A 24,952-nucleotide genomic window follows, 5' to 3' on the forward strand; every position below is an offset into this window, starting at 1 on the left:
ACAACCTATCAATAAAATTATTATTATATTTATTACATCTTGTAATATTTTCAATGAAATTTTATTCATTTTTTTATTTAGTTATATTATTTTTGATTTTTATTTGTGCTGTATAGATTAATATAAGAACTGTACTTGAATTAAAATATGTGAAAATAAAAGATGCACATATGTTTGTCCTATGAAGAGGAGTAAGACAAGAGGATTACATATTCCTGACATTCTGTAATGTGTGTGTTGAGAAGATTTGATCAGAGATATTTTAAAAGAGAATGTAGGAATCATCATATGAAGAATGAAAATAAATTGTGTAAGGTTCAGTGATGATATATAATCTTTTTGAAAGTACCTGGATGGTTAATAGATGTTTAAAAATTAGATGACATTATGACATAATACAGTATAAAATGCGTAATAAAAAACAAAAGTAAAAACAGTTATTCTTTTCTCTCTACCAAAGAAAGAAGAATGAAATAATTTAAACAATAATCTACTTAGCATGTAAACAGAAGATTAAAAGTCTAATGCGGACACCACATGACTTCCTTTTACGCCTATTAAATTACGTATACACTTTTTTTTCTGCAGTTCATTTAAACTTATTTCATTTGAAAGTGAGATACGACCCTTCTATTCTTTAATGAAGTGGACAATTACACAATTGCATTGTGGTGGACACACATTACATCACTTTTTTTGTGATGTCCGTATCAGCATTTTATGTTAGTTTATGTGTTAATTTTCTTTCACTTTGCTGAAGTAGTTATGTGGTGTAAGTGAGAACATGTCGAATCCATAACCATGGACACATCAGTTTGAATCCGACTTCATATACATATATTTTTTTAACATTTTTTTAAATTTAAATATATTGATTTATTAATAATTATACTTAGAAGAAACAATGAACGGCATAGATGAAGTCCTACGCAAGAACTATCGCATGAAAATAAACAAGAACAAAACAAAAGTAATGAAATGTAGTAGAAATAACAAAGATGGACCGCTGAATGTGAAAATAGGAGGAAAAAAGATTATGGAGGTAGAAGAATTTTGTTATTTGGGAAGTAGAATTACTAAAGATGGACGAAGCAGGAGCGATATAAAATGCCGCATAGCACAAGCTAAACGAGCCTTCAGTAAGAAATATAAGTTGTTTACATCAAAAATTAATTTAATTGTCAGGAAAAGATTTTTGAAAGTGTATGTTTGGAGTGTCGCTTTATATGGAAGTGAAACTTGGACAATCGGAGTATCTGAGAAGAAAAGGTTAGAAGCTTTTGAAATGTGGTGCTATAGGAGAATGTTAAAAATCAGATGGGTGGATAAAGTGACAAATGAGGAGGTATTGCGGCAAATAGATGAAGAAAGAAGCATTTGGAAAAATATAGTTAAAAGAAGAGACAGACTTATAGGCCATATACTAAGGCATCCTGGAATAGTCGCTTTAATTTTGGAAGGACAGGTAGAAGGGAAAAATTGTGTAGGCAGGCCACGTTTGGAATATGTAAAACAAATTGTTAGGGATGTAGGATGTAGAGGGTATACTGAAATGAAACGACTAGCACTAGATAGGGAATCTTGGAGAGCTGCATCAAACCAGTCAAATGACTGAAGACAAAAAAAAATTAATAATTATTAACCTCTGTAAAAAATGTTTGAATTAAAATGAAAAGTACATAACATTTTATTTCACTGATAACTTCTGAATTTTTCATATTATTTTTATTGTTATTATTGAATTATTATTTGTTGTAATTTTTTTTTGCAATCAAAGGTTAATAATTATTAATAAATCAATATACTGTATTTAAATTTTTAAAAAAAGGTTAAAAAAATATATGTATATGAAGTCAGATTTGAAGCCACGTGCCTTCCCCTTGTAAGATGCAGATATTTCATTGATTAAACTTTTATTTGGTTATAATTCTGGAACCAATGAAAATAAGTACCACTTATGAAAACCTCAATGAGAGGTTTTCAATGAGGGCTTATTACTGCAGTTAAGAAAAAGCCCAAAATCCAAAAAGTTTGGATTTTGGGCTTTTTTGGGCACTTTTGGTCCAGCCAATTACAATCAAAAGGGGAGGTGCACAACTAGATGTTACAGCAGTCCTAAATCAAAACTTTCAACATTCTATGACTAATCATTTTTGAGTTATGCGGGATACATACGTACATGTGTATGTACAGAAATCATACCGTAACGAGTCAAAATGGACCCAGGGATGGTCAAAATGGAGATTTCTGTTGAAATCCAAAAACTGACATTTTTTCCAATTACAATACTTCTCTTACTTCATAGAAGGAAGTAAAAATGTAAAATGGAAACAAAAACCAGAAATTCAGTGACTAAGTAAGCATTCACTAGAAAGAAACAACTATAATATAATTTTAAATTTAAAACTACAAAGGTTCCACCTATCAAAAAGAAGGATAAAGACTTAGAGAAATATCTTTTGAAGTGCACTGTTCAGATGTACTGCTTTATTGATGTGTAATATTGACACTAAGGAAAAACAAACAGAGGTTGGAGGCATTTAAAATGATGGCACAGAGAAGATTGGAGAAAATTAATTGACAGAGTGGAAAATGAAGAAGTATTGAGGGGGCATTAATGAGTAGAGAAATGTAATCAGAATAATTCAGAAAAGGGGAGTTAATCCAGTCTTGGACATCTCATGTGAGGAGAAATATTGTTTAAAACAGTGTTAAGGGGAACAGTAGAAATTGGAAAAAAAGAGGCTGGAGATTAATATGAATAAAACACAATCTGAAATGAAATGGAAGATTCTAGGATCTTAAAATTTTACCTAGGAATATAAGAGAGTGGAGATGGATACTGCACAAGGAATCTTCTTCCAGCCCATGATGGTGATAACTAAACATAACTTTTGCATTCATGTTTTCCAAAATGTTTTTTGAATCTTAAGAATTAATTCATCTGTTTCAGTGTACACATACGAACAGCACTAATAGCATAGTTGCTAATCACAGTTCTTTTGCTAATGATGGCTCGGTAAATAGCATATCAGTATTTTGTCCTAATCTCTGTATTCGTATGCCCCTCATGAGAGTGAAGCAGAAAGAAACTTAGTCACAAAAATTGAGAGTCAGAAAGCTGACTGGCTGGGACATATCATGAGAGAAGAAGAACCAATTGCTAGAAGGTAGACGAATCAGTAGAAGGTTAAGAAAAGTGAGCATGAAAAAAAGTAAAAATGAAAGTTGATCTAGAAGGAAGTAGAATCTGTCAGTAACTAAAAGTTTAGATGCAAATTAAAGAGAATGAAAAGAAAAACGATACAAAATATCTGTTTCTTCATGGTATATGATTGTGATTATGGATCACATTTTTGTATTTTTACTTAAATTTACCTTTGGACGTTTTGCTTTTGTACTTTGTAATAATACTGTTATTACTGTCATTGCTAATCAAATTTTGATACTCCTTTTTTTTATTTTAGTTTATAAAAGAAATTTGCAAATGTAAAAATTCTCTGATAAAAGTGTTCTTGTATTCGTGTAATTATGTTCAAAAGTTAAACTTCAATACACCTGACTGTGCGGAGGATGTAACTTTATTTGTTGCTTTAATGCTATACATATATCGTGCAGAACATCACTCACTACATGCATGGCATGTATTGTATATCATCAATTAAAAAAAATTTTTTTTTGAGGTTTTGATAACAAACATGTTTTATTTCATTAAAATATTTACAACCATTATTATGATAATCTTTCAGATCTTTTGATGTATATAATAATATCAAATATACAGAAAAGTAATTTTTTTTTTTAAATAATGCTTGGGCAGTTGGTTTCAGTAAAATATTCTTTTACTGTTAAATTCCTCCAAAACAGTACAATATAATTACTAATTTTATTTTTCATTCTTTTCAGTGTTGACAAGTAATAAAATTCTTCATACTGAATTTTAGTTGCATTACAAATTTATCTCATATGTTTGAATGTATATAGTTAAAACAGTATAAATTTTATTTTGCACATGCTTACAATTATAACACCAGTTACTAGTTCTAATGATGTTACATATTGCAATATAAATATTAACTAAAAACATAGGATAAGCAGAATCTATATTAAATAAGTTAAATCTTTAAGTTTACTATTATTTAGATTTAATCATAGACTAGCAACTTTCCTAGATGGATATCTTAAAAAAATAATTCTATTATTGGCTTTTTAGTGTCCATTTTTTATTTTAAAGCCAATTTATTTCAGTTTAGTTAATTTCAAGCATCAATGTAGTATTAATTATTGGTGCTATATATTTTCTCGATATTAAAATATTGATATTGTAGCAGAAATAACTGATATATTTGATCACAGGGAAGAAATTTATGGAGTGTACTTATCTTTTATTTATTAGATATAGTATTTTACCTCTAGACTGATCGAATTTATATAAGGGTTTTTGATTTTCTTTTTTTTGAGAAGAGAAAATAGAAATAATAATAATAATATGATTAGTACATAATAATATGAATAGGAAAAATTTAAGATCAGCCACTAACTTTTTGTTACTGCAACCAAGAATTGAAGTTTTTAAAAGGTTTTAATGTTGCCCCAAAATTAATCAACAGATTGCTGGATTTATTTCATAACAACAGAAAACAAAATCAAAAAATTTGTTAAAAGGTTTGACTGTTTGATGGTATAAATGTGGAAATATTTTCTTGACGGGTTAAATAACTAATAACTAATATTTATTTGTAATTCACTGTATAAAATATAGTGTTTCTAAAAGTGGATGTCTCCTGTGTAAAAACAATATGACTATTGTTTTTATTCATATATTCCTAATTATGTTTTACAGCAATTCTTATTATTGTAAGTATTTCTGAAGAAGTCTAAAAAATATATTGGTTACACTGACTGTTAATGAACTACATTAATATTATTATTTTTTAATTATAGTTAGTTTATTTTATGCATAATGGCCAATTTTTACTAACATTTTAAAAGTATGCAAGAAATAACTTCTTATTACAGAATTGCTTTTAAATAATGGTCTGAGTAAAACAAAATTTATTACTCTGATTAAAAATAAAAAACAAAAGCCAAAATATCTTCCCTGATATGACCCCGTGAAATTTGTTTGTAAGATTATTAACCTCAAAACAGGTTGTTACCGTCAAGTAACCTAATTCTACATGTATTTTATTATTTATATATTCATTCAGTTACTCTATATTTCTCTCTATATATAAACTTTTTTTTTTGTATTATAAATCATATTAATTTAATATTCTTTTGAATAAAAAAGTAATACTATCGTTAATTTTGTTTATTTCTTGTTGGTTTTGGTAATGAAGTAATTTATTTGGTTAAATTTAGTTTTAGTTTAACTAAGTGAAATGAATTAAACTTTCTTAACTCAATAAATGGTAGTTTAATTTTTTCTCTACATAAAGGGGAAAAATATTTTGTAATAAATATTTTATTTATTTGAAGAAATACAGGGATCTGGCTCTTCATAAAAGAATAAAAGCAGGTATCTCAGGTTTTTACTGAACAAAGAGTAATATAAATTGAACAATATGTATTAAAATCAGAAGAAGAAAAGTTTACAAGAGCAAATATATATTTTAAAACATTATGAATGTTTATGTAAAAGGTTAAATAAGAGTGATTATACTGTAATTGATTAATTTTGGTAATATCTACTTTATATATTAATTATAGTTCTACATTTACTGATAGTGATGAGTGATGAATTTTATAATGTATGAAAAATGGCAAACCTGATTGGGATTTGAACCCAAAACTCTCAATATGAATGGCACACATGCTACTGTTCCAGTACAAATGTTAGTAAGATATTTGTATTGGAAAAAAAAGGCTAAGGTAGCAGTAAATGAGTTAAGGTATTGCAGAAATTAAGGAATTAATTTCTTCTTTTTTTAACAATTAGACAAAAAAGTTATATATATATATGGGTGTGTGTGTGTGTGTGTGTGTGTGTGTGTGTGTGTGTGTGTGTGTGTGTGTGTGTGTGTGTGTGTGTGTGTGTATGTAATATAATATAATATTTTATCAGCCTCCGCAAAGTACAGAATTAGAAGACGCTTACCTGTACTTATTTTTTTATGTTCATCAAAATGTTTTCAGGCCTAAGCCCAACTATAGTGAGATTTTTTTTATAAATTATTGATTTGTTTACATTTACACATTAATTTTAGCTGTTTACATTTTATTTTGTAAAAACTGTTTGTTAATAAAATTTAAAAACATTTTGAAAATTCAGAACAAATATTTGTTTAGTCAAGAAAATGAAAAAGTATTGCAATCCTTTTTTAATTCTATATTTTGCAGAGGCTGAAAATATATTATATTATATACAGTTATTTAACGTACAGAGGAAAAAGAAAAAAATAACTATAAAAAATTTAATCTAAATAAATTAATAAGAGTACATTAAATAAAATACATATATACAGCTAATTTTAGAACTGTTGATAAAAAAAATTTAGTTTATGTATTGTATTGTTTCTTCTTTATACAGATATTATTTAATTCAATGTAGGACCACCATATAATGGTTAAAAGAATTTACAATAAATTAAATTAAAATAATTCCCATAGCTATACTCCAAAATAATAAAAATTGAATTATATTACTTGTTATTTATAACATTATTTTTAAATAATGGGTTAAAATAAGTGATAGTTCAAGTAGTTGGTATTTCTTTTTATAAATACTGTATATTACAGCTATGCACATAGTGAAAAGAAGAAAGACAAAACAAATTCTAGTATCATTGGCCTGGAACCACCATCTACACCATAGAAATAATGAAAACCATAATTATAAAGTTACTGAATACTTAATTAATATAAATAATAATGATTTGATTTAACTGATGTATCAATTAAATATAGAAACTTGGGGTTTTTATTTTCTTTTGCTCTAGAGATATTTCTAAATATCATAATGTGTAGAGAGATCACCTTAAAATTTTTTTTAAAAATTAATATTAGACAGTCATTAATATTAGAAGGTGAATAAAAACTGATTCCACTTGCTGGATCACTAAATGTGAAGGTGTGTCTACAGTATCTTTATGTTAGGAAATTACACTACATTTAAAATAATAAAGCATGCAAATAAAATTCATTGACTTCATCATTTTTATTATCTGAATAGTTTTTACACTTTACATTCTGAGTGAACTTATATTCTGTAAACAAACCAAATAAATATTTAACTTTTTACCCTCGGTTGCATTTTTTCCCTTTGTGAGTGTATAGCAACAGCCTATAAATTACTTCCTACAGCTTCATGTCTATTGTAATACTCAGTGAGCTAGAGGCAGGTGTCTCTTAATTAAGTTATACAGTAAAGCAAATCAGAATGTAACAAGATTAAAATTGAATTCATTTGTAAATGTCATACAAATAAATATAGAAAAATTTTTACTAGTTGGTAGATCAGTGTTCTCAAAAAATATAGAAATTTGATTTGCTGCACATTCCTATACACGTGACAGAGGGTTAATAAAAATGTGTAATCATATTTTATTTTTTTACTTGCTCTATGGTTAAAACATTGAGTGACAAATAAATTATTAAAAAGATTGAATAAGTGAAGTACTTTTTGTACAAATCTGCTTATGGTAAAAATTTAACTTCATTTTGTATTATATACTACATATAGTAAAAATAACATCAGGAAGTATTTACATAACAATGAAATATTATAGTTTTTGTTTTTAGAATTGACCCCACCAAGTTTGATACATTTCAGTCATTAATTAAGCCTGTACTTGCTAGATATATTTGTGAGATCGACAGTAATGTATAACTACTACTTTACTTAAACATAAAAAAAGTGTGTGTATATATATATATATATATATATACATAATATAAATAAATAATTATAAATTAAATTAATAATATAAAATTATTTATTTCAACAATGACCGAGCCAGATCGGTCCGGGGGCGTGTCCCCACCGGTTGGAGGGGATTTTGGTGGTTCTCGGGTTTTGGTTAGGAGGTCCCTTCGGACAGCAGCGGGACCGATAGTGCGGCAAAAATGGATACTTTACAGAATTTCGGCGTGAGGAGCGACTGATGGAAAGACGCAGAGAAACCGAGTAGAAAGGCACGTCGGGGAAGGCTGTCGCTTCGCCGGTTTTAATTGCTGCGGGTTTCACAGGTGGTAGCGGCCTTGAGGCGGACATCCCCCCTCTTTCAGTACGGTCTGACGATGACATGTAAGTGGGGCAAGGGATTCCGAAGACATCTGGGAAACGGAGATTGCGCCTTTCTACAACGGTTACACAGGAAACAAAGAAGTCCAAGGCTGGTGGTAGGGGGTTCCTTGTACTCCGGATTGGAGAAGTGTGGTCATTCCAGGAGGTCTCCCGCATGGAGGAGGGGGAACGGTGGGGAAGAGGAGTGCGGGTGGTTTAAAGAGCATTACACTCCGGAAGAGATATTTTATTAATAACATGACTTTTTGTTTAAACACGTTAAGTAGTTAAGCTGGGTTGTACGGCAGCATAAGAACACAAAAGTAGAAATCAAGGATTGTTCCGGACGTATGGATGCCTGTTTGTATGATGAAGATGTTTCAAGATGTTCTTGATGAAATAATCATAGAGCCTGAGGAGGGACAATAAACTCGGCCGGGTACGGTGGAAGACGACATATTTCACTGTTACGTACATGGCTTCGCAGACTCCAGCCGCGGGTCTTGACTGGACTGCGTCCTGGTCAGGTGCGGGCTCCATCGAATGATTGATGATGGTGTTGCTGACGAAGACCTTGGGAAACTGGTCCTTCGGGGCTAGCCTGAGGATGTTTTCCAATCTTCAAACCTGAGAACCGGAGCGGAACGACTATCACAATGCACCGGGTCCAAATTTCGTTCAGTTGCCCATTTCCCGCCTGCGGAAGAGGCTATGGAGCCTCGCGATGGATGCATGGCAGCATTAATGGCACACCACGAATAAGGGAAGATCCCTGTATAGATTTATACAGGATCTGGGGGGATGGTATGCCTCGAATTCATTTTTAAGGGCGTCGGGTGCCCAAGTGCTCACTAACCATGTGAATTTGATGCAATATCTGTTCAGGTTTCGCCTAGCGGCTGATGAGTTGTGTGTCTGCGGGGAGGTCCAGTCGAACGAACATCTAATGTTCGACTGCCCTGCTCTTGGGGGGGCCAGAGACCGGGCCACCCTGGAACTTAGAGGTCAGGGGGAAAACTGGCCGCTCATAAACGGCGAGTCGATGTGGCAAGAGCCGCATTGTCGGACCGTGTGGGGGTTCCTCGATGAAGTTGCGATGTTCAACCGTCATCGTTAGATTTTAAATTTAAATGGGATTTATTGATTCCTATAGCGGAGCTGTGGGAAGTCCTTATCCGAAATAATGGCTGGCCACCAGCCAGTAAAAGCTCCAAGCGCTTTAAATGGTGGACAGGCACTAGCTGGCTGACAGCGACCGAGGCGTGGCGGTTTAAATTACCGTCTTTTATTGTATGACTATATAGTATTAATTGTGCGCCTCCCCGATTTAGTTTTAATGTGGACAAGTGAGTGGTAGGGACACTTAAGCGGGTGCTGTACGGCACCCTGCTTAACCGCTCACGCTAGTTAGGAGCTCATCAGGAGCATTTAGGATACGAGGTCGCAAATCTGTTTCTGAGGTACAGTAGCCGTTTTTTGGCACGGACATTTGGTCTATGCTCTAGGGCGACCGAATGGGGTGGTGGCGGGAGAGATGCCAGCTAACCAACAATCTTCAAACTGGTGGACGACACCGCTGGGGTAGAAGAAGGTACTGGATTTGCATGGATAATTGATCTGGCAGATGGGGTTGACCACCCAAATCACACTCCGGTATTTCGTAAAGCACCATAGATTGAGTACCTGGCTCGTTTGGGTAAACTGACGGGGAGCCAAGTCCTTATAGCACAGTCATCTGCTCGAGACCTGTCCGGGAGGGCAGTAGTTCCAAAATTGACCTTGGTCATACTGATTACGCCCTAATAATTAACTCGGTGGCTGGGGACCGTGAGGTGGCCTCCATCGTATGCCGGTCGGTTCCTCAGGTGATGAAGGATGGGCACAGTTGGGGGGTGAGTTTTTCAGGACCATCGGGGCAAGTTGGGCTACTATTGCGCCGCACAGTTGAATATCTCAATCGACGGGTCGGGAATAAATACTTTGTGCACCTGTTGGTATTGATGCAGAAGAATGTAGGCAGGAAACAGCAGGTAGGCCACCGACGATGACAGTGGTAGTCAAAGCAGAGGGGAAAACTTACGCTGACCTCTTCTGCTCAGTGAAAAGGAGCTGTGTCGCCAGGTGAAGTTGGGGTCCTCTCCACGCGTATGGGTTAGGGTGAGGACCTCCACATCCGGGTGCGGGCCGATAGTGGTGCTGCTGAACGGATAAGCAAGGATATTTCTGCAAAGGTCGAGGGCACCACTACGGCTCTGACAGAGAGGGGTGGTAGGAGGGACCACGTCCTTATTAAGGAAGTGGATGTACTCACCATTACGGAGTTTCGATAAATCATGTGGGAGTTAGTGTCGATCAAAGTTATGTCCATGCGACCGGCCTATGGTGCAATGCAGGTGGTCACTGTGGCTGTGCCGGCCATCCTTGCAGATAAATCATTGGGTGATGGACGTATCCGTATTGGATGGTTGGCTTGTAGGGTTATGCGATGTTCATTTGACGACCTTTGTTTTCGCTGCTAGAAGCCAGGCCACAGGGCCAATTCGTGTACTGGACCAGATCGTAGTGGTCACTGTTTCATCTGTGGTGAGGCCAGTCATCCATGGAAGGACTGCCGGCGAGAGGCTTGGTGTCCTTCCTGTTGGTTGCACGGCAGACATGTACGCAGGGGGGGGGGGGGGATGGGGATGCCAGGCTTCACCTGCGACATGAAGATGCGGCGCCTGCTCAGTCCTCCTAGGTGTCTATGGGGAACAGCCCCATCAATGAGGGGTGGGAAGCTCCAGCATCCCACCATCAGTGATTGGACGAGGACTCTTTCACAGCGCCTCTGGGGGTATGTAAGACCATAGTCCCAGTTGGGATCCCCTTGGGGGTTTCCCAATAGAAGCAGGGCATTAAGATTACAGTCCTGGTGAGGGGACCCCTTTGGGGGTCCTCTCATTAGAGGTGTGGCATGTACTGCAAGATCGAGTCCCAGCTTCCTTGGCAGGACCTCGTTCTGCCAAGGTAGTTTGAAGTGAAGGCACTCCCCAGAGCTGAGTTATGCATAAATGCTTGTTGCAGTTTCAGGGGGTGGGGTGAATGAAGGTGAACAAAAAAAATTATAATATAAATAAAAACATAATATAAATACAAACATAGTACAAATACAAACATAATACAAATTATTTTAAAATTCACTTATATAGACTTACCGAGAGGTGGACAGTGGTCATATTTTGGACAACACTGTCCAGGAATAACATTTGGTTCGCAGTCGTCTCTTTCATAACATGTAATTGAAGTACACATCACTTCACCTCCTTTGCAATAGCATACTTGGCATGGCTGTTCAGGTATTTTAATTTTTTCTCCATTGTTATATGTTTGACCATTGTATTCGCATTCTGTAAATAAATTTATTATCAATACTTTCTAAATATTCATTAAAAGAATTATACTTGAGTAACCTGATAGCTTGTAATAATTAATTAGCACATGAGAGTTTTAAAATAAGAATTTTTATACATCCTTTTTTAATTATTTAATTACAAGTTCTGTTTTTATCACCACAAAAAAAAATTCCTTTGTATATGCCGGAAGGTGGAGGTAGATTTCACCAATGCTAAGTAGGGGATAAAAAAGACTTCGACCTTAAAGTTAAGAAAAACTTCAAATTTATTCAACACGACAGTGGTTGCATGTGAAAAAAGTTTCACATATTTAGTATATGACAAGCCCCATCTTACAATTCCAGCAATATTTTGGTCATCCCTTGCTGTAAGGGTTGGTCATATCAAAAATTGTTTCAGACAAAAGTTTTAGGTAATTTTTAGAGGACTAACAACCACTTTAAACCAATTCGATACTGTACCTATTACAGGAGGAGATACTGTACCTATTAAATCATATATATATATATATATATATATGACATCATGATTAAAAATTTTAAAAATTAAATTTAAAATAAAATAAATAGATAATACACAGAAAATCCACACAGTAATGTAACATTGGCTGGACAGGTTATGTAGTATAAATTTTTTATCTATTTATTTTATTTTAAATTTAATTTTAATTTTTAAAATGTTTAATTATGATGTCATATTTATATATATGTAGTTATTATATTTAATTGACTTTATATGTTTTGTGTATATTTTAATCTTTTAATTTTAATTTAAAAAAAAAACAAATATGTTTGATATGTAATTTTGTATAAATATATCTTTTATATACAACTGATGATGCAGGATCCCGTGGAAGTGCTTTTGGAATAAAAAATAATGTGTCATTTCATTTACTTTGTAATTCTGTACTTGAGTTGTTCAAGTTGGTTTTTATGATAAAAAATACAATATATAGGTACAGAGGAATATGGGTCTTGTAAGTACTGACTTTAGAAAAATCATGTATATATATATATATATATTTATAAACTTTTGAACTGACGGTGGTTTTGGGGTCTGGGAGATGTGAAACACGAAAATGTGTCAAAATTTTCCAGACGTCGAATCATTGGACCCATTATAATAGGTAGCTTTCTGATGAAATCCTAATAAATCCTCTTTGTAAAGGATTTGCTGATCCCTTTATGAAAGGTGTAACTTACATTAGCAAGTTACACCGATGTAAAACAAAGTTATTTTTATTTTGATTTCAGAAACTACCAGAGTCATAAGTATTTTAAATAACATGATTTTATCAGGGGATGACAAAATCATTACTTTTTATTAATTCTTTTATTACTTTAGTTACTACCTTAATGTTTATTCACTTAAGAAGCCACTGGTATTTAATGATACTGGTAAAACTAATTCAAATTTACTAAAAACATAAAAATTTGACATAAGTATTTCTTACTTTTCGCTCAGTATTAAATTTATTTATTGCAATAAATCATTTTTTTATTCTTTATTTGCTTTTGCGACCAACATCATGATGCACATGTTTGATGATGATGCTTAGGATTTAGTTGCTTTTACAGCTTACAGCCACAATAGCCCTTAAAGTGATTTTTAAAACATATTAAATATATTCAATTCAATTTACCATAATGGTAAAATTGCAACACATACCTCTTTAGAAGTATAAGATAAAAACTTGTTGATTTAATACACAAAAACATGATAATCCTTAATGACATTTATAACAAGTTATTGTTATATCTTGTCTTTTATGATTATAAAAGAGAATCATCATAGATCCATTTTTATAATAAGAAAGAAAATTCTGTTTAATGATTGTGGCTATTGAGCAGTATATTCCTCATTAAGGAAATTTCAAATAGTTGTGCATGTAACCCATGCTACAAGGACTTATAGCCAATCAGCAGTCAGTTTTTCCCTAGATCTTCTAGGGTTGCATGAGCTTTAGCCTTCCTAATCCATTGAGTACTGGCTTGACTGAAACCATTTGTTCAGACAAAAACCTTTTCAGCCAATTATTCGATTCTCAATATTGAACCATAGGGCTAGGGGCCACTATAGCCTGTATGTGAATCTTTGAAGCACACCCCTTCCAAACTTAGTATGTTTTCATATACAGATCTTCCCTTATTTGAGGTTTTCCAATTGTAAAGCCATGTTTCCAAATCAGGGGCTTTGACACCTCCTTCAGAGAGGAATAGGATAAAACTATAAAATTTAAATTGGCTTTAGCATCATAAAAAGCACACATTTTGATAATTGTGTCATATGACTTGCCACTTTGCTCTTCTTTTATCACTTTGCAAGCAGAATACCTTGATCATAACTTTCTACACTCTTTCTAATTACCACGTAGCACAACTACACCAGGCAATGAATATTTTTTATGCATATCATTACACATTTTTGTGGCTATATGCTAGGCATTCTGTAAATGTTGAATGAAGCCTTTGTTCTGATTTGTTAGTCCATATTGTCATCATCCAGTACATCATGTTTTAAAATACTCCTTTGTAGGCCATTTTTAGATTGCTTGGAGATATTTTCTAAAGAGTATTAACATAGCTGCTTTTCACAGTAAGCAATTTGTTGTCAAGCAGAATGCCACAAGATATTCATAACTATTAGTTGTGGTCCCTTTATATTTAATACTGTTCTTGCTGGAATTTATTTTTGTCATGTCTAATAAAAACACATTTTTCTTAAACATTAATATATTTCAATTTTGTCATTCAATTAACCTTCCAAGATAGTTAAATACTGCTGGTATTTGTTTCTGTAACTGTGAGTCGTGAGTCATTGTACACTACAAGAACACAAAGATCCATAAAACTTTGGTTGTTCTCAAGGAATATGAACTCTATAAATTCACTGAAAGAGATTCCAGAATGAATGAATAATACAATGAATGCTTCATTATATTAACATAAAACTATATTTTGTTGTAAAATAATAATTAAATTTTACCACATCTATAATCAGGACAGCATTGATTTGAACGTTGGATTGTTCGACATCCTGGATTAATTGGGCAAGGCATCATACTGCAAAATACTTTTGGTGGCCTACATGTGCATGATTCACATGGTCCAGGGCTGGGTACACTCTCACCTGCATGGTAGACTCCTTGATCTGTTATGCATTCTCCATAATCTAAAACATTTTAAGTATATTTTAAATGAAAATTAAACAATTACATTTTTTTTATAACTATATTTAATTTATCTGTTTATTTAACATATTTTTTAGAAATTTTTTTCAGATTTATTGAAAAATATTGACTTACTGACTGAATGATTTTGATCACAATTTATTAAGCCTAAATCCATTACATTTAATTTAAATTCATTGGAAACCTTTTCATTTTAATTAATGGTTAGCCACCAGATTTGTTGAAGCAGTCATATGAAATTTTTAACAAAACTTTTGAAATTAAAATTCTATAATTAATAAATTAATTTTTTTTTTTTGTTATGTGTTTGTAATAATAATATTATTATTAAAGTCAGAGTTTTGATATTACGCTGTAACACTTTCTAGGGAAAGTAGATAATTGTTCTGAAAATGACCATTTACTTTTCTGTAAATGTTCTCTTGTTGTAATTGCAGCCAAATCAATGTAGAGTTAAAATATATAAACTAGATAGTTTCTTTTAAATGTTGTTAAAATGGAATAATAAAAAACCAATGATATTTAAAATTTGAACAATTAGTTATAAAAAAAAAAAAAACTAACTGCTGGATTACTAAAAATAACTTAGCTAATCTAGGGTTTCATGTTGAACAAGAATATAGGGAAGAGCGTAGAGTATTTCAAAATGCATAGTGATAGAATCATTATCATAAGGATAAAATCAAAACCTAAACCAACAACAATTGTTAACGTCTACATGCCAACAAGTGTCCATGATGATGATGAAATAGAGTGTGTATATGAAAAAATTGATGACCCAATTAAACACATAAAAGGGGATGAAAGTTTAATAACAGCTGGAGATTGGAATGCAAGCATTGGAAAAGACAAGGAAGGAAATATTGTGGGTGAATACGGAGTCAACAAAAGAAATGAAAGAGGGGACCTACTTATTGAGTTTGCATGAAGTATAATTTAGTAATTGCCAACACCCAATTTAAAAATCATAATAGAAGAATATACGCAAGGAAAAAGCCAGTTGATACTGCAAGATATCAGATAGATTATATCATGTTTAAACAAAGATTTAGAAATCAACTCGTCAGCTGCAAAGCTTATCCTAAAGCTGACATTGATAATGACCATAATTTAGTGATAATGAAATGTAGTTTGTTTTTAAAAACCAGAAGAAAAGGTGTCAGATGAATCAGTGGGATTTAGAGAAGCTTGAGGAAGATTTAAAGAAGATTCTTGAGGAGGACATCGCAAGAGGTCTGAGTAAAAAAGATAAGATAGAAGATATAGAAAAAGAATGGGAGAATGTTAAAAAGGGAATTCTTAAATCAGCAGAAGCAAACTTAGGCAGAACAAAGAGAACTGGTAGAAAACCTCAGGTATCAAAGGATGTATTGCAGCTGATGGATGTACGTACAAATTATAAGAATACTAGTGATGAAGAATGCAAAAGGTACTATAGACAATTAAGAAATACTATAAACGTGCAAATTAGTGAAAGAAGAGTGAATTAAAGAAAAGTGTTCAGATGTGGAAAGAGAAATGATCATTAGTAAAATAGACAGAGCATACAGGAAAGTACATAAATTAAAATCTAATGATGTGTTAAACAAAGATGGTCTACTGATTTATAATATGAAAGAAAAGGTCGATAGGTGGTTGGAATATATTGAAGAGTTATACGGAGGAAATAAATTAGAAACTGATGTTATAGAGCAAGAAGAGGAAGTCGAAGAGCATGAAAAGGGAGATACGATACTGAAATCTGAATTTAAGAGACCATTAAAAGATTTGAATAGCAAAAAGGCTCCTGGGATAGACGGGATACCTCCAGAATTACTGCACAGTGCAGGTGAGGAAGTGATAGATAGATTTTACAAACTGGTGTATAATATTTACGAAAAAGAGGAAGTTCCATCTGACTTCAAAAAGAGTGTTATTGTCATGATACCAAAGAAAGCAACAGCAGATAAATGTGAAGAATACAGAACAATTAGCTTAACTACTCATACATCAAAAATCTTAATTAAATTCTGTACAGAAGAATTGAGAGGAGAGTAGAAGTGTTAAGAGAAGACCAATTTTGTTTCAGGAAAAGTATAGGAATAAGGGAACCAATTTTAGCACTCAGATTAATAGTACAAAGAAGATTAAAGAAAAACAAACCAACATACATAGCATTTATAGACTTAGAAAAGGCATTTGATAACAGAGACTGTAATAAAAGGTTGAGTATTTAAAAAAATTTGGGGTTCAATTACAGAGATAGAAGAGCAATTTCTAACATTTACAGGAACCAAACTGCAACAGTAATAATTGAAGAACATAAGAAAGAAGCCGTTATAAAAAAGGGACAAGGATGTACCCTATCCCCATTACTTTTTAATCTTTACAGAGAACAAACAGTTAATGATGTTAAAGAACAATTTAGATTCGGAGTAACAGTGCAAAGTGAAAAGATAAAGATGCTATTTTTGCTGATGATATAGTATTTCTAGCTGAGAGTAAAAAAAGATTTAGAAGAAACAATGAACGGCATGGATGAAGTCCTACGCAAGAACTACCGCATGAAATTAACAAGAACAAAACAAAAGTAATGAAATGTAGTAGAAGTAATGTAGATGGACCACTGAATGTAAAAATAGAAAGAGAAAAGATTATGGAGGTAGAAGAGCTTAGTTATTTGGGAAGTAGAATTACTAAAGATGGACAAGGCCGGGGCGATATAAAATGCTGAATAGCGCAAGCAAAATGAGCTTTCAGTCAGAAATATAATTTGCTTACCTGAAAAATTAATTTAAATATCAAGAAAACATTTTTGAAAGTATATATTTGGAGTGTAGCTTTATATGGAAGTGAAACTTGGACCATTGGAGTACCTGAGAAGAAAAGATTATAAGCTTTTGAAATGTGGTGCTGTAGGAGAATGTTAAAAATTTGGTGGTTGGATAAAGTGAGAAATAAAGAGGTGTTGCGGCAAATTGATGAAGAAAGAAGCATTTGGAAAAATATAGTTAAAAGAAGAGAAAAACTTATAGGCCACATATTAACACATCCTGGAATAGTTGCTGTAATATTGGAGGGATGTGTAGATGGGAAAAATTGTGCAGGCAAGCAATGTTTGGAATATCTAAAACAAATTGTTAGGGATGTAAGATGTACGGCATATATCAAAATGAAATGACTGGCACTAGATAGGGAGTCTTGGAGAGCTGCATCAAACCAGTCAAATGACTGTAAACAAAAAAAAAAGAAATTAATCTAGAACCTGATTATCTACAATCTACTTCATAATCTTAAGGTTATTCAAGAACTGATTGATATCATCAAGTCCATATTGAGTTTCTTCTATATATTTTTATACAATTTTCAAAACAATGTTTGTTTTTTTCAACTTACGTTTTATAAAACACATACATATGTATAAGTATTTTTTTTCTTAAAACTCCTGAATTGTAAAGCATGTTCAAAAAGTAACTGTACATCTATATAAACACGACTGAATTTTGAGGGGTTGTATTTGTGTGGTGAAAGTGATGTTTTCTGCAAAGGTGGTAATCTCACATTGTGTGCAGTTTGCTTCCACCAGCCATTGAAGCTGGGTGACTTTGAGACAACTTAAGCCCACCAGATTTTTCTTTTGAGGGTTATGAAGAAAGTAATATTTATGATTTCACCAAGAATATTCCAGATGTACAACCTGTAAAAATGTTTGAGAACAAGAACTAACTTGTGCAGATATGTCTGGATATTCACGGAGACCGTTTCCAACAAACTGCTGTAAAATAAGTCAATGTTACGTATTGTTGTATTAGCACATGACAGGTGTGTATAGTTACTTTTTGAATGGACTTCATCAAGTAAGAAGATCAAATAGGTACCAAAATGCTTTGAATGGAAATTATTATTAGCATAATCATTCCGTTTTGGTAATAAATCATACAATTATAGGATTGCAATTAGAAGGTATGGAATTTAGAAAGTAATAAATTTAATTTTTTTTTTCATAGTAACAAATAGTTTTGGTTTATAAGAAATTTATTTTTTACTTAAAAATCAATTCATAATATTTCATCTGCTTTCATTTAGTGGATGTACCGAACTCCATAACATATTTTATAAAAAAGCCCAAAAATATTGTCTACTTCATTTCGATCAGAAGGTTTTGCTTGATTGGTAGAAAACTTATATTCTAGGTTGAATTTAATTAATTAAATAAATCAGTGAGATAATAAAAAAACACTGATTAACTTTTGGCAGGTAGGAATTTCTTGTAACTTACACAATAATTCTAAACTTCAAATTACTGTTGACTTAAAAACTACATCGGAAATAAAAGGTGCATCATGACTGATGATGCTGACTGAGTTGCTATAAATAAAATAATTCTTAGTGGGTTTCTGCAATTTATTGAAATAAGATTGTTAATAGAGTATTAGATATAATGTCATATTATTCAGGTTATCTGTAACAAATTTAATATCAAATAAGAGATAATACAGCTTGGAGAGCTTTCATTTCTAAGATTGTAGAACTTCCATGTAACTGATGATAGCTTTCAATTTATATATAAATGGAAAGGCTGGTGTCTGGCCATAGAGTAAATAGAGCTTATCCCACTCATTAAAGGTGTTTTATAAGATTTAACTTTTTCAAGATTTTCTAGACCGGTATCTAAATGTAATCCTAGTAAAAAATCTCAATTTCTTTGGTTAATGGATTTAAGTAAATGATTATAAATATATATTTGGCAGTGAAACTCCTATTGAAACCTGTGAATATTTCTATCTCAATGACAACTAAACTACTCTTCAATCGACTCATAAAACATTAATAAGAACAAGACTTTTTTTTGAAGGGTTTCACACCTTTCATTCCTCTAACAATAAAATTTATTTTCTCCAAATAGTAATTGAAATAAATCAGAATTCAGTTCTCTTTTATGGATGTTCTGAATGTGGAAAATTTGAATTATTCAGTTTCTCAGTTTGAATTCTATTTTTACTTTTTGGGGGTTGAAATGTTTAAAAAAGAGTTGTTTTTTTTACTGGGGTGCCTAAGACTTGCAAATCCATAAACAAAATTGCAGTCATCTGTGACCAGGCATTAAGAAGAGATGTAATAAGTAAGTAAATAAGTGGGGGTATTATGTAATACTTACTGTAATATTTGTACCTTTTTTTCATAATTTACATCTTCACATTCCTAAATCACTATTGTATCATTTAATATTAAATCTAATTTACAACTGAATCTGATCTAAATCCCACATAACACAATATACAAGAATGTTCTAGACAAACAAAACTTCATGTAGTATGCTTTGAGCATAAATAAATCTTTATTCTGATCGGTATATAATAATACATTATGTAGATCATATCAGGAATGAGTAGATATGCTACTACGTGAATAAAAAAAAACTGCCTAGCATTTACCTGGATGGATTAAGGGAAACCTTAGTAAACACCTTGATCAGAACAGCAATACAATTTAGTATACAATTATGAAATAAAAAAAAAAATATATATAAGATTAAAAATCCATATTAATTATTTAAAGTATAAAAACTTGAAATAACATTAAGAGGTGTACATTAAGATACTATATATAAAAAAATAACTGAAAAATAATTCATAATTCAGAAGGCATTAATGAAAATTATTTAAATGCATATTTATGTATATTTTTTTTTAAATAGTAAAGGGTTTTTTAAATTTTTAGTAACAGAAAAATGATAAAAGGTTGTTTTTGTAGAAGTCTTAACAGTGATATATATATTTTTCTATTAAAAATGTTTATGTCATTGTAAATAATTGATAGTGTTAAACGTGTGATATTTAAACAGTGTTAAAAATGTTATTTTTCTGGAATTGAAATAATTCTTTTTTAATAAAATGTTTGATATTTACTGAAATAATCTCTTTTTTCAATTTATCAGCAAGTAAAAAGGATATTAAACCATCTTTATAAAAGCTTTTCAAGAATATTTATTTTCTATGAAAAGTTACAATTTCCATTGAAAATATAAAAAAAAACAAAACTTCATTGTAAAAGGTGTTTATAGAAATGTAGGTTTTTCAAGGAAAATACTTCGTAATATAAAATCAATTTTTCTTTTTAATTTTACTATTACACGTGTATTTTTTTTTTTTTATTTTTTAGCTTTTTATAGTTCAAAATCACATTATTTTATTTGGATGAAATAATAAAGAAAGATTAGTTTTCTGTTAAAAATTAATAATTTCATCCTAAGTATTTGATGAATTAAGTTCTTTTTGAAAATTGTTTCAATGGAATTGTGTATTCTTCTTGAATGAAGAGATATTGTTTAGTGAAAGGGAAATTTTTATTGGATTTATTACTGCAGAAAATGTGTTTATTGAAGAGTGGTTTTTTTTTAATGAAACTATATGTTTTTTAAAAATCCAGTTAGGTAAAGGATAGAATACTTATATTAGCAATCTGAGGATTAGTACATCATCATTCATAACATGATCTATTTAATGTACTGAACAAAAAAAGTATTTATTTACAGACTTAATATATTTTTCTGTAAATTAGTTTTCATAAATATTTTCTTAACTGTCCATTTCATTATTTTTTTTTGTAATTTTAATTTTCAGACTTTTTTTTATTTTAAATGGGTATGATTATTAGTGTAATTAAGGGTACAATAATATATGATAAAAATTCATCCATTATTATTTAATTTTTATGATCTGCAAGAGATAGTTTACTAAATAAGGCTTCACTTGCTACCATTAAATATCTACTTCACATCTATCAATTTTTAGTGTTATTTTATAAATTGAGACATTCCTAGGTGTAAAACATTATATATAAGGAAAACAATTATCTATATAGGATTTTCCAAATACATGTATATAACTTTTAACAATTTTTTGTAATTATTTGTTTTACCATGTTGAAATTTGTTTGGATTTACTTATTTCACACATATTACTTATTTCACGCACACACACACTCACTCTGTATCTATCTTTTCATATTTTCATTATAGAAATAAACCGGATTCAATTGTCTAGTATCGGGACTCTCTCTCTCTCTCTCTATATATATATATATATATATATATATATAGAGAGAGAGAGAGAGAGAGAGAGAGAGAGTGAGTGAGAGAAAGCCAAAAATCAACCACAAATATGGTATTAAAGAAATCTCTTATTCATAGCACTTCAACAAAATTCAATTAGAATTGTGATATAGTACTTTTTTAAAAAATCTTTTGCCTTATTGCCTACCTACCAGTTTGCCATTTAAAAGATGTGAAACTTACATCCTCACCTATAATTCTCTTTATATATTCTTAAAACATGAATGTTTCATAATTAATTTTTAACATCTTCTATAGCAGGGTATCTAGACTAAGAAAATAAAAGTTGCTGTTCTTTTCACTATTGCATTTCCTCTTCTTATGTTTTTGTTATTTTATGTTCCATTTGCTGTTGCATGTCAAAAAACCTATGGAAGACTTGAATGCAGTATTTTGAAAACAAGCAGATTATTAAGTATTTAATAATTTAAGAGTACTTTAAATATTAAAACATTATACTCAAAATAATCCAAATAATATGTATGTATTTTGAAGAGTGAATAGCACTTACATAATTTACCTCCACCAGGATAATTCTGACTTGTTGAATTCGAATCCGTGTCGATATTGCGTTTTTGCCATTCTGCACGATGGATAGGTCCTGCAACCAAATCAAATAAATCAATTAGAATTTTTTACAATTATCATATAATAAAATTGTTATTATTTACAATTTAAGTGCGAGTGCTAAACTTATTTATTAATCTGAACTCAACAAAATTACGTATAGTTTATTTATATAATATTGCAGACATTCTGCCTGAGAATAAAGAGCATCTTGTGTTAGAATTACTACAACAAACAGAACTAAAATAGTTTCTGTGGCCTGTATGACTTTATGTTGCTTTTATCGACAGAAGGTAGTGTTGTTTATCTGCAAGCTGAGCTTCTCTGCTGGCCTCTGTGATGCGAGTGGTAGTGTCTCAGCCTTTCATCCGGAGGTCCTGGATTCGAATCCTGATCAGGCATGGCATTTTCACACATGCTACAAATCATTCATCTTCATCCTCTGAAGAATGCCTAATGGTGGATCCAGAGGTTAAAAAGAAGCTGAGTTTCTCTAAATTAGACCTACAATTAACAACTTCACTGTTCATATTATGCTCTATAATGAACATTACTTTCAGAAAGAGAGATTATAATTAGTACCGCTTGTAACACAACCTTATATGCAGCACATTTATTATTAATACCTTATTTGTAATACAGCCATTAGAAGTAGTGAAATTGATGACGGTGCTTGTGGTACAAAAAGTAAACTTTTATGTAATGGTTTTACCTTTATCTGTGGGATTAATTGCATTAAAATATTTTTATTTTTAACAGTCAGCTGTTTTTGTTTTAGAAATTTCCTCTGTATTATATCAAAAGTGTTATTATAAAAAATTGCAATATTTATAGTGAATAGATATTATTTGTATTTAAGCTAAACACTAAGTTTACAAATTCTAACATTTACTACAAAATAGAAGATTTATAGCGCTAACTTTTTCATGCTTTAAAAAAAGCAACATAGTTTTGTGATTTATAGATCTAAAACATTATTATACTACATAACACGGTCGTCTGATAACAGATATGGCTCAAGTATGACCACGTTTTGACATTTTCTGAAAAATATATAAAATTGAAGTTCGAGCTGTTATAAAGTACATTAAAAAAAAAAAATTAATACCAACGAACTTTTTGATTCTTTCCTTCGTTTTTGATGGTAAAAATTGGGCTGTTGCAATTAAATCAGGTCGTACATTTATTAAAAACTACTAACAAGCCCAGAAACGGCTACGACCGACAAAAAATCACAAAGATTCACTATCCCGTATATTATATGATCGCCGACCAAACATAAATGAGCTTTCTGACATCGCAAAGATCTTGGGGTAGATGTGTCCAGTACATTTTATACGATGTTTTGGGTATGAGAAAGTTTTCCGCTCGATGGATGCCGCTTTTGTTAACAATCGACCATAAACTTATTCGACTGAACACCTCTCGAGGGTGGTTAGACTTATTTAATCGTCGTTCCACTGAGTTTCTTCAACTTTTTATAATAGTAGATGAAACATTGATTCACTATTACAAGCCAGAACTGAAAACAGCATCCAATAAGCGGGTGGGAGCAGGTGAAAGTGCGCCAAAGAAAGCGAAATCCGTTCCATCGACAGAAAAAGTCGTGAAAATTTTAAAATAGTTCTATAATAAAATTCTAGAGCCGGAATAAATGTTTCTGAAGCCAGAATTAGCCCGGTATCTGGGCGTTCCCCTTATTTATTCGTATTTGCCTGTTATGGTGGAGTGAAGCCACTGCATTATTGTTTATTTAAACATTGTTGTAAAAAGTTTTGATTTTAAATAAATCCAAGACAATAAAGAATCACTTAGATTCAACTTTATTTTAACCGGACAGTTTTAGACCTGTCATCCTAAACTTCGATGGTGTTTAGTATGTTTAGTCTTGCTGATTCCCCGACTCACTCCTCTTTATCACTCTGTATCTATCTTTTCATATTTTCATTATAGAAATAAACCGGATTCAATTGTCTAGTATCGGGACATGTGTAAACCGACAACTATTTTTTTTTGTTTTACGCTTGTATCCTGACCCCGTAGGGGAAGACACCCTCCGCCTTTCCCTTCCGATCTGAGCCCTTATGGACTTTATCGGAGGTCATCTTCGAAACCTCGGCTTTTGACACATTTCAGTCCGTCTCGGCCAGGATGCCACCGGTGCGAATGCCACCAGTGGCATTTCCATCGGTATACTACTATTTAATGAACTCAAAACAAAACACATCTCACCGAGTCTTAAGCAAGACTGAAAAGACCTAACTAAACAAAGGAATTGAACTACCAACCCGTAGAAGGTAAAAGTGAGTTCAACACACAACTCGAAACATAAAAATATTACAACACAATAACATTGAAACAAAACAAAACAAACGACAAGAACAACAAAAACATAATTTATAAAACAAAACATCAACAAAAACAGAATAAAAGACAAAGAGATCCCATCAGCAATCCTTTCCTTTGCTAAATACACTACAAAA

General features: G+C 31.6%; 1 protein-coding gene across 1 annotated transcript in view; it reads right to left on the minus strand.

The window, feature by feature from the left end:
* LOC142324054 (uncharacterized) overlaps positions 1-24,952 on the minus strand; it is a 143,265-nt gene that overhangs the window by 15,753 nt on the left and 102,560 nt on the right. Inside the window, exons 3-5 of the mRNA XM_075364661.1 lie at positions 22,414-22,503; positions 14,605-14,790; positions 11,422-11,613 (exon numbers count right to left, since the gene is read on the minus strand). Of these exons, the coding sequence (XP_075220776.1) occupies positions 11,422-11,613; positions 14,605-14,790; positions 22,414-22,503 (468 nt within the window). The remainder of the gene's footprint in view (positions 1-11,421; positions 11,614-14,604; positions 14,791-22,413; positions 22,504-24,952) is intronic.

This window comes from Lycorma delicatula, chromosome 4 (assembly GCF_047948215.1).
Source record: "Lycorma delicatula isolate Av1 chromosome 4, ASM4794821v1, whole genome shotgun sequence".
Lineage (NCBI taxonomy): Eukaryota > Metazoa > Arthropoda > Insecta > Hemiptera > Fulgoridae > Lycorma > Lycorma delicatula.